The sequence below is a fragment of the Dama dama genome, chromosome 30, assembly GCF_033118175.1.
Source record: "Dama dama isolate Ldn47 chromosome 30, ASM3311817v1, whole genome shotgun sequence".
NCBI lineage: Eukaryota > Metazoa > Chordata > Mammalia > Artiodactyla > Cervidae > Dama > Dama dama.
Window position 1 is genome coordinate 89,940,212 of NC_083710.1, and position 11,450 is coordinate 89,951,661.

An 11,450-nucleotide genomic window follows, 5' to 3' on the forward strand; every position below is an offset into this window, starting at 1 on the left:
TTTGATTATATCTGTTCCTTATAAGATACAAAGTATTTCTCAGGAGACTGAGATTTGTTTCAGAAGCCCCAGCCTGTTGGGCGGCGCAACACAGTTGCGCCATCACTGCTGTGCTCCAGCTCCTGACCCAGGAGGTGGGGGTGGGGAGGAGGGCTTCCTGTGGGTTCAGTGAGGTCCGGTGACCCAGCAGCTTCAGCTCTGGCTGCAAAGGGCTAGATAGTAAACACTTTAGATTTTACAGGAGATAAGGTCTGTGTAACACCTATTAAACGCTGCCATCATAGTGGAAAAAGCAGCCTTTGAATACATTTACAATAGAAAAATGAATGGGTAGGGCTGGGATCCTATAAAACTTAATGTATAAAAACAGGAACATTCAATATTTGGCCTGTGGACCACAGTCTGTTAGGGTTCATTTTCAAGATCCGTGGTTTAAAGGAATGGTCATTAATACTTTTTGGTTTCAGGAATACTTTGCGTTCTTAAGAATTATTAACAACCACAAAGAACTTTTGTTTATAAGCTATTGATGTTTACTGTAGTCAAAATTAAAGCAAAATGTTTAAGCACAAGAATATATAAACATATGTTACATTTAGCTGTCAGAGTAATAACCTCAAAATTCTATTCCTGGGTATAAATCTGAAAAAACAGAAAACACTAATTCAAAAAGATACATGCACCCCAGGGTTCACAGCAGCATTATTTACAATTGCCAAGGTATGGAAGCAACCTAAGTGTCCATCAACAGAAGAAAGGACAAAGAAGAAGGGGTATGTATACACAATGGAATACTGCTCAGCCATAAAAAAGAAGGAAATTTTTCCATTTGCAGCAACATGGATGGACTTCAAGGGCATTATGTTAAGTGAAATAACTCAGACAAAGATAAATACTATATGATATCACTCATATGTAGGCTCTAAAACGGAAAACTAGTGAATAAAACAACAACAAAAAATGACTCACAGATACAGAGAACAGTTTACCAGTGGGGAGAGCAGAGGAAGGAGGGGCAAGTGGGTTAAGAGGTGCATACTATGGTGTGCAAAACATTTAAGCTACAAGGATATATTGTACAACACAAGGAATATAACCAGCATTTGACAGTAACTATGAATGGAATATAACCTTTAAAAGTTATGAATCACTATGTTGCACACCTGTAACTTATGTAATATTGTTGTAATGATAATGTAACTGATGTAATACTGTACATCAACTATTAACAATACTTCGATTAACAATAAGGAAAAGTGGCTGAATGGAGTGACACATTTGCTCATCAGGAGGTCACCACGTGCCTCTGTACGGAAGGCACTCCAGGCGTCAGCCACGCAGGTGAGGAGAGCAGACCAGCCCGACTTCAGAGGCCTCAGTGCTCTTCCTTTCCCACAAAAGGAATGGAGACCCTTGAGAGCTCACAGGCTTCCTCAAATCGTCTACATCACAAGTGGCAGAATCAGTCCCCCTAAATCAGGAAATCTTAACCCAAAACCTGTGGGTGCTCTTGTGACATTGTTGTCCTTCTGACCATCGGTAGCTTCCATAAATTGGGATCATGATATTATGAAAAAGCCTACTGTACACTTCTTTGGAATGGTCTATATAAGCTTTCATCAGATCCTCAAAGGAATAGCTTTTCAGAAGATAAAATTTTTATATATTAGGCTGTCAGTAATCTGGCTTAAGACTTAAGTATTTAAAAAACTAAGATCATGGCATCTGGCCCCATTACTGCATAGCAAATAGAAGAGGAAAAGGTGAAAGTAGTGAGAAATTTCCTCTTCTTGGGCTCCAGAATCACTGCGGACAGTGACTGCAGCCATGAAATCAGAAGACAATGGCTTCTTGGCAGGAAAGCGATGACAAACCTAGACAGTGTGTTGAAAATCAGAGACATTACTCTGCCAACAGTTGATGGCTTTGAACCGTGGTGCTGGAGTAGACTCCTGAAAGTTGCAGCAAGGAGATCAAACCACTCAATCTTTTTCTTTTTTTTTTTCAATTATTTTTATTAGTTGGAGGCTAATTACTTCACAACATTGCAGTGGGTTTTGTCATACATTGACATGAATCAGCCATGGAGTTACATGTATTCCCCATCCCGATCCCCCCTCCCACCTCCCCCTCCACCCGATTCCTCTGGGTCTTCCCGGTGCACAAGGCCCGAGCACTTGTCTCATGCATCCCACCTGGGCTGGTGATCTGTTTCACTATAGATAATATACATGCTGTTCTCTTGAAACATCCCACCCTCGCCTTCTCCCACAGAGTCCAAAAGTCTGTTCTGTACATCTGTGTCTCTTTTTCTGTTTTGCATATAGGGTTATCATTACCATCTTTCTAAATTCCATATATATGTGTTAGTATGCTGTAATGATCTTTGTCTTTCTGGCTTACTTCACTCTGTATAATGGGCTCCAGTTTCATCCATCTCATTAGAACTGATTCAAATGAATTCTTTTTAATGGCTGAGTAATATTCCATGGTGTATATGTACCACAGCTTCCTTATCCATTTGTCTGCTGATGGGCATCTAGGTTGCTTCAATGTCCTGGCTATTATAAACAGTGCTGCGATGAACATTGGGGTGCACATGTCTCTTTCAGCTCTAAACCAGTCAATCTTAAGGTAGATCAACCCTGAATATTCACTGGAAGGACTGATGCTGAAGCTCCAGTATTTTGGTCATCTGATGCAAACAGACGATTCATTGGAAAAGTCCCTAATGCTGGGAAAGACTGAGGGCAGAAGGAGAAGAGAGCGTCAGAGGATGAGATGGCTGGACGGCATCACCCGGGAGATAGTGAGGGACAGGGAGGCCTGGTGTGCTGCAGTCCATGGGGTCACAAAGAGTCGGACGTGACTGGGTGACTGAACAACAACAATAATCCAGCGTTAAATTTTCTTCACAATCGTCTTGCCATAAACATAAAATGGAGCAATTCAATATTATTGGCAGAAACTATCACCTAAAGTGACCAAGGAGGCCCAAGCTATGCACTCTGAGCCTTTCCCATGGTGGAAAGGCCATGGGCTCCTGGTGGCAGTGCTAGAGCAGCTCACCCTAGACTCCCCTCCCTGCAGACAAGGGACAAGTCTTGTTACTAAAGGAGTCTGAGTCACTGTGTCTGTTTCTTTTGGTTTCAATGCATGAGAAACTTTGTTGCTCTGCTGTGATGATTTTCAGAGAGTGGCCCCCCAGGCCTCAGCAACTCCTGGGGGTTCATTAGAAATGCATCCTCAAGCCCTGCCTCAGAACTGCTGGTACTCCCAGCTTCCAGCTGACTCTGAGCTGTTTGAGATGCTCACAGTAAGTTCTTTTACTGCTTAAGTCAGGTAGAATTGGTTTCTGTTGCTTAAAACCAAGAATTTCAAAGGAAAACTGATTAATAGGGGAGTAAGGAAATTTGGAGATAGGAAATTTGGGGAGATAAGTTACATTGCCCTGAGTAAAAATTCCACTAATATTCAGGGATGAAAATCTAGCAGCTTATGCCCTATGGTGGAAAATGACTAATTACCAGTGGTCACCTAAAACAAACTGTTCATCGGGACCGGGTTTGAGGAAGCTGCGTTGGCACTGCCACAGAATAGTGTGAAAGGGAAAAGGAATCCAGGACTGTGGGCAGAGCAGCAACTTCTTACAGCACTGAAAGTTTTCAAACAGCACACACGGTGTCTAGTGTGCCCACTTTATAGACGTAAGAATGGGGACTTGCCGTGCAGATGCTACAATAATTTATATCTTAGAATCACAGGGTTGAAATAGCCACAAAATGCCTGTGTGGAAGTTGGGTCAATAATCTGGAAAGAATGAGACTATCTATCAGAACTGAGGTACTTAGCCCCAGACCCACAGACACCCACTTGAGCGCCACCCCGCCATGCCATTCCCCCCACCAAGGAGGCTGGTTTTCTTCTGCTCCCCCTCCCCACCACCATCTCAGATCTGAAGTAGCCAGTAACAAAGTCAATGTCTAGAGGAGGCCGCTTCTAACCAAAGGAACAAGCACTGTACTGACACCTACAAACGTGAGGGGAGCACATGCAGGCATGGGTTCCCAGTGTCAGGTTCTAAACTAGAAAGAAGAGAGTGCTGGGTTGGGCTGAATTTATGGAGTGTGGTGGTTTAAACATCAGTTCTAGTTGTTTACTCAACTGGTCATCCTAAATTCAGTGGTGGCCAAGTGAAGTTCGAGTTTGGCACAGGGAATCTAGCGAGGTACTCTTCAAGCCCAGACAGGTGCCTCTATCTGGGAGGAATCCACAGAGCTCAGGTAAAAGATAACTGAAAAATTATGAAATTTTGTGTGAAAGTGAAAGTCGTTCAGTCCTGTCCGACTCTTTGTGACCCCATGGACTATTAAGTCCATGGAATTCTCCAGTCCAGAAAACTGGAGTGGGTAGCCCTTCTCCAGGGGATCTTCCCGACCCAGGGATCCGAACCCAGGCCTACCGCACTGCAGGCGGATTCTTTACCAGCTGAGACAGTAAGGAGTGCAGATACTCACTGGACCACCAGGGAAGTCCGAAAAGTTTTCTTTTAAAGCTATTAAGTCCGGTCAAATGTATGGATCATTTTGCTACAAAAACAAAAACCTGAAAATTTCCTAGAACGAACCCGTTACTACTTAAAGTTAGAATATTTCCAGAAATTAAAAGGACAGACAATATTTAGAATTTGGCGTGAAAGTGAGGATAAAATAAAAAATAAAGGAATAGACTAGAGATGCCTGCAACTGAGGTAATGAATGCCATCTGTTCTCACACGGAAACCCAGCGGCCAGCCGCTTTCAGGAGCTGTCAACGGAAAAGAACTCGGGCAAAGGCAGAGAGAAGCCCGGGACTCAGCGGGAAGCACAAAGGCTTAGGCGGACCGGCAGAGACCGGCCGCAGCCCCGCCAGCTCCCGGAGCTTCGGGGCGCGGCCGGGGCGGGAGGCGCGTCATTTCCGGGCGCGGGAGGGCTGCCGGGGGCCGCCGCGCTCCGCAAGGGGCGCCTGAGACCAGCGATCCGATTGGTCTGCGCGGGGGGCGCGGCGCCAAAGTCGCGTGAGCGCGCGCCCGCCCGTCCTGGGGGCGCGCGCACGTTCGCGCGTCCGTAGCCCGCGCCTGCGCCTCGCCGCCATTCGGGAGGCCGCCGAGCCGCAGGCCTTGGCGGAGCCGCCGGGACCGCGAGCTTCCCCCTCTTTTCTCGCCCGGACGCCGGCCGCGGCCCGTTGGTGAGGAGCGCGGCGGGCGGGGAGGGCCGTTCCCGGACCGCTGCCCCGAGGAGGCTTGGGCCTGCCGCCGACGAGGGCCCCGGGCGCGGCCGCGGGCCGGGTGGGGCCGCGGGGCTTGGGGCGGGAGCCGTGCGTCATCCCGCCCGAGGTCGGAAACGTTTTGTTTCCAGACCGCGCTGCGGCGACGGAACCCGGGCCCACGAGCTCCTGGTTCTGGAGGCGGTTTTCTCTGCCCCTAGGCTGTGTGGGCTTTGTCATTTTACTGCCGCTTGGAAGTCAGGGGGCAACCCGCGGAGTGGGGTGGTGTGTATCTGATAACTAAGCAACAAAAAGCCGTTTAAAAGTGGGCAAAGGACTTCAGTGGGTATTTCTCCTGAGGAGGTGTGCAGATGGCCCCAGAGCGCATCGAAGGATGACTCTTAGCTATCAGCGTTGTGAAAATGGAAGCCAGCATGCGATACCGCTTCACACTCGCTAGTATTGGTTAAAAAAAAAAAAAAAATCCGAAGTGTTGATGAGGACCTGGAGAAATTGGAACAGTCCTGCTCTGCTGTCTGGGAAGTGAAATGATTGCGGCTATCAGCTATGGAATATGGTTTAGAAATTACCATTTGAAGTTACCAGTATGATCCAGCAGTTCCGCTCCTAGGTATAAATTCCAAAGTATTGAAAACAGAGACCCAGGTACTTGTACACCAGTGTCCATAGCAGCCTTATTCAGAGTAGCCAAAAAGAGGGCTTCTCTGGTGGCTCAGTGAGGAAAAAATCTGGCTGCAATACGGGAGACCTGGGTTCGATCCCTGGGTTGGGAAGATTCCCTGGTGGAGGGCAGCAACCCACTCCAGTATTCCTGCCTGGGGAATCCCTATGGACAGAGGAGCCTGGTGGGCTGCAGTCCATGGGGTGGCAAGGAGTCGGACACGACTGAGTGACTAAGTACAGCACAGTCTTTGTTCAACCGGAGTAGCTAAAGGAGCTAACAATCTACATGACTGTCAACAGATGAGTGGGAAAAAAGTGGTGGTATGTACAGTGGACTGCTGCATGTCCTTGAAAAAATGAAATTACGATGCATGCTTCAGTATATACATGCTAAGTAAAAAAAGCCAGGCACAAAACCCCCAACATTTTATGATTCCTCTCAAAGAGGGAATTGTTGAATGGGTATAGAATTTCTGTTTGTGATGATGAAGATTTTGGAAATGGATAATGGAAACGGCCGTACAACATTGTGTATGTACTTAACGCCACTAGATCATGCATTTAAAAAGGGTAAGTTTGAATGGTATATTCATTTTTAAAGTGGTAAGAAGAATGGTAAAGTTCATGCTATATTTTATCACAGTTTTAAAAAATATATACAAGAAAGCTAAACTACAGAGACCGGTTGTGAGGAACACGGAGTTGTTAGAGCAGTGAAAGTAGTTTGTGTGGGTCTGCGAGAGATACGTGACAGGGTGTGTTTGTGAAAACCCGTTTGAACTGTACAACATACGGAGTGATGCCTGTTGCAGACCATGGGCTTTAGTTAACAATAACGTATTTGTTTATCGGTTGTAACAAATTTACCAGTGTTAATAATAGAAATGATGTGCAGAGGAGCAAAGGAGGTATATGAGAACACAGAACTTTTTGTTCAATTTTTTTTAAAACCTAAAACTTCTCTGAAGTTTAATATTTTTAAAAAAATAAGCAAAGGTGAAGAGCAGTGCTACTGTGTATATACATTGTTATTTAGCCACTAAGTCATGTCAGACTCTGGGACCCCATGGACTGTAGCCTGCCAGGTTCCTCTGTCCATGGAATTTCCCAGGCAAGAATACTGAAGTGGGTTGCTGTTTCCTTCTCCAGGGGTTCTTCTGAATGTTTGATAAATTTCATGTAATTGCTTTTGACCCATTTACTGGCCTTTCAAGATCTTAATAAATTCTACTATATTAATTTGGTTGAGGATAGATAGCAGAACATTATTGTGGTCCTTCATCAGATGCTGACTAGTTGCCTGATCTTGAGCAAGATATTAATGTGTAGGTTTCAATTTCTTTAACTGTAAAGTTTGCTTATTCCTGTAGCATAAAAATCTATGCTTCAGGATTCGACAAATTCTTGGCAAGCATTTTCACCTCCTGCGGGTTGTGCAAGCATTTTCCCTGCAAAAAGTTGTTGAGATGCTTGAAGAAGTGGTAGTTGGTTGGTGAGAGGTCAGGTGAATATGATGGATGAGGCAAAACTTCCTAGCCCAGTTCATTCAACTTCTGAAGCATTGGTTGTGTGACATGTGGTTGGATGTTGTTTTGGAGAAGAATCGGACCCTTTCTGTTGACCAGTGCCGGCTGCAGGTGTTGCAGTTCAGGGTACATCTCATGAATTTGCTGAGCATACATCTCATGTAATGATTTCGCCGGGATTCGGAAAGCTGTAGTGGATCAGACGGGTAGCAAACCACCGAATGATGATCATGAGCTTTTTTTGGTGCAAGTTTGGCTTTGGGAAGTGCTTTGGAGCGTCTTCTCAGTTCAAGCACTGAGCTGGTGGTCATTGTTGGTTGTTGTATAAAATATACTTTTTCTTTCACATCATAATCTGATGGAGAAATGAATCATTGTTGCATAGAATAAGAGAAGACGACACTTCAAAACGATGAATTTTTTTAGATTTGTGGTCAGCTGATGAGCTTGTCACTTATCAAGCCTTTTCACCTTTCCCCTTTGCTTCAGATTCTGAACAGTTGTAGAGTGGTTGATGTTGAGTTTTTTGGCAACTTCTAGTGTAGTTGTGAGAGGATCAGTTTCGATGATCGTCTCAATTGATCATTGTCAACTTTGGTGGCTGGCGACTGCACTCCTCATCTTCCAAGGCTCTTGTCTCCTTTGCAAAACTTCTTGAACCACCACTGCGGTCTAGTTTCATTAGCAGATTCTGGACCAAATGCATTGTTGATGCCGCAAATTGTCTCTGGTGCACTTTATGACCCATTTTGAACTCGAATTAAAAAACCACTTGAATTTGCATTTTGTCTAACATCATTTCCCTAGTCTAAAATAAGCAGCAAGTAATGTCATTAGCAAAAAAAGCCATAAAGTGAGAAATGCATGTTAAAATGATGTATATCGTGACTACATTTATTTAAGAATGTATTCCAATATCAAACAGCAAAGTTTAACAATGCAAAACCACACTTTTTCATCAGTGTAATACTTTAATGGCTGCATTCAAAATCCACAGTGATTTTAATGCCCAAGAAAATAAAATCTGTCACAGCTTCCACTTTTTCTCCTTCTGTTTACCATGAAGTGATGGGACTGGCTGTCATGATCTTAGTTTTTTGAATGTTGTCAAGCCAGTTTTTTCACTCTTCTCTTTCACCCACATCAAGAAACTCTTTAGTTCCTCTTCGTTTTCTGCCATTAGAGTGGTATCATCTGTATATCTGAGGTTGTTGATAATTCTCTGGCAGTCTTGATTCTAGCTTGTGATTCATCCAGTCCAGCATTTTGCCTGATGTACTCTCTGTATATAATTCCGTAGTGGATCACTAAACTGAAACTCAACGAGGGAGGTGTCGTGGATATTATCTACCGTAGTCTTTGGTGTCATTTTATTAATGTCTAGGCTTTGGATTGGACCCCTGTTGCTGTTGGAAGGGGCAGAATAGTAAGAGAAATTATCAGAATTCTATTATAGAGGGCACAGATTTTCACAGTGAAGTAATTTTGATTACCCTTCCTTTTGCTTTTTTCAGGTTCAACTTCTCATCTTTGTCCTTCATGTACTATACATTGTTTTCTGTGGTCTAGTCAAAAAGCCATGTACACTTGCCTGCCCTTTGAAGACAGCTTTAAAGAATTCTTCTAAGACAACTGGTAAGTCTGCTAATGAAAAAACATGTTGGTCTATATTTCTTCCCTGTTCTAAAAGTACTTGTCCTTAATTGATACAGTGATATTCTAGCAGCATTGCTTTGCATATATTTTTGTGTGCTTTTAATATTTCTCATTTTCTAACATTTAAGAGAATATTTTATGATGAGTGCATTTTTTAAAAGTGCTTGGAGTTCTTAAGGGAAAACATTAAAAGCATCCATACCCATATTGATAGTGGTATATGAACATGTATTAATTATGTCAGTTACAAAATCTGTTTTAGCAGTTGTTGGATCCATGCTAAGAAGGGCATACCAGATATAACTGGTGGAGAATAGAATAGAGTCCAGAATAGAATCACAAAACTTAGTAATTGCTAAATGGAATGCTGCATGTCAAGAAAAGAACATTATATGTCATTGATTACATGTGTAATCAATGTTGAGATGAGAACTATACATTTGGGGTCAAAAACAGGCTAGATACCAGAGAATTAAAGATACAAATATGTAAGAAGAGAATGAAGTTATCATAGGAAAAATAATGAGTTATTAAAAAAATATTTGAGTGAGAAGGCATAATTTAAAACACAGTCATAAGATAAACGGTTTTAAGTTTTTAATTTTTGTGTAAACCAGTTGCATTGGGTTGGCCAAAAAGTTCTTCTGGATTTTCCCATGATATGTTACAGAAAACCTGAATGAACTTTTTGGCCAACCCAATATAAATAGTTTAGGAAAAAAATAAAAAGTCAAATAAAGTCAAGAGACAAATGGTAAATTGAGAAGATATTTTCCATAAAATGGCTGATTTTATACACAAAGACTATTTACAAATAATTAAGAAAAATGCATAAAGTCCATCCTAGAAAAAAGATATACATGTGGCTGATAAAAAGGGAAGATACTTAGTCTTTCTCATTAGAGAATGTTAAAACAATAGTGAGATGTCAGTTTTCACCTAAGGAGTAGCAAGGATTTGAAGTTTAATGATCCTCTGATGATGAGGGAGTTGGGATTTATTGAATTACTCCTCACATAGACACAGTTGGTATATAAGGTATGTAATAGTACTGCAGGATTTTGAGAGTTTGGTAAAACATCAGTTTCAGTTGCAAAGAGCCCTCAAAACATTTCTAGGAATTTCCCCTACAAAAATATCCTCATGTTCAAAGATCTGTATAAGGAATTTCAGTGCTTAGCCTGTATGTAAAGATACCCTAGGAAATGCCTTCTAATTAGCAGAACTCCTGAAATCTGTATGTGCCCTTACTGTACAAACAGAAACTTGGTCCAGTTGCTTTCAGAATCACCAAAACATGTTCCTCTCACTTCCCTGGAGTCTGGCCCTGTTGTTTCTCCTGAGCCACAGACTTCTCTTCCTTAAATGGAAGCTTATTGCAGAAAAATATGTTTAATACTTCATTTGTATAGAATGTATTTGTGCCCTTTTGTGAACATAGAACTTCTCTTTAGTGATACATAAGTGCAGTGACTACCCCTGGGAAGTGATACTGTGTGAATGTCTTGTCAGCATGAATGAGTATGTAAGTTTCTCTTAACTTTTACTGCCTAAGAAGATTAGCTTACAAGTTTAAAAGTCCTGTTTTCTGGCAAACAAGTTGCCTCCAGGGTGTCCTCCATCTGAATCGCTGTTTTTGACAAGCCCCTCACGCCTTGTAAGGTCTCTGCTGAGAGCCTTCTCTGTCCTGTCCTCCACATTCGTATCTTCTCAGCTGACGCAAGCACCACATTGTAAGACTCGCCTGAAACCCAAACACCTAGGAGAGCATAGGGCACAGGATAATTAACTCATTAAATGAATGGGTCAAAATACATTAGGATGTTTAAAGCATTACAAGATATGTTGACTTTTTTTTTAAAGTTGTCTTTTCGTAGTTAGATTTAGTTTAACAAGCACTTTGTAAAGTGGGTCTAAAGTTTCTTGCTCTGCCTGAATAGCCTAGCTTTTAACTTTGACGTTTGCTTAGCCTTTGTGTGCTAACAGCTTGTTGATTCGGGGTATTAGAGTTAAAGTGTAAGGCACATGCAGTAGATAATTCTGGAATCAAGCTTGGGTTCCTGATAGTCCTATAACCTGGATAATTGACTTTGAACATTAGGTTCGTCATCTGTAGAGGAAAATAATATTGGAGTCATATTGTTAGGATTAAATGAGATGATATATGTAAAAATAGCAGAGTTCCTGGAACTTGGTTAAAAATTAGTTATATTTTTCCCTTCTCTTCACAGTCTTTATAGAGATATTATATAATAAATGCACGTGCCATTCTAGACTTAAAGTTTTTCAAGTATACAATGGACCAGAAATAGCATTTCATTCAAAATTATGATCCCTGAA

General features: G+C 42.4%; 1 protein-coding gene across 8 annotated transcripts in view; it reads left to right on the top strand.

The window, feature by feature from the left end:
* Positions 1-5,094: 5,094 nt before the first annotated feature.
* CHAMP1 (chromosome alignment maintaining phosphoprotein 1) overlaps positions 5,095-11,450 on the top strand; it is a 36,858-nt gene continuing 30,502 nt past the window's right edge. For 6 of the 8 annotated variants that reach the window (XR_009691425.1, XR_009691423.1, XR_009691424.1 and 3 more), the window contains exons 1-2: positions 5,095-5,226; positions 8,969-9,089. Coding sequence is in view for 1 of the 8 variants with exons in the window: in XM_061133747.1 (XP_060989730.1) it covers positions 6,484-6,498; positions 8,969-9,089 (136 nt within the window). In the remaining 7 variants the exon portion in view is untranslated. Of the gene's footprint in view, positions 5,227-5,485; positions 5,876-5,948; positions 6,499-8,968; positions 9,090-11,450 lie in introns of those variants that run through there. The other 2 variants (XM_061133749.1, XM_061133747.1) reach the window with 2 other exon arrangements.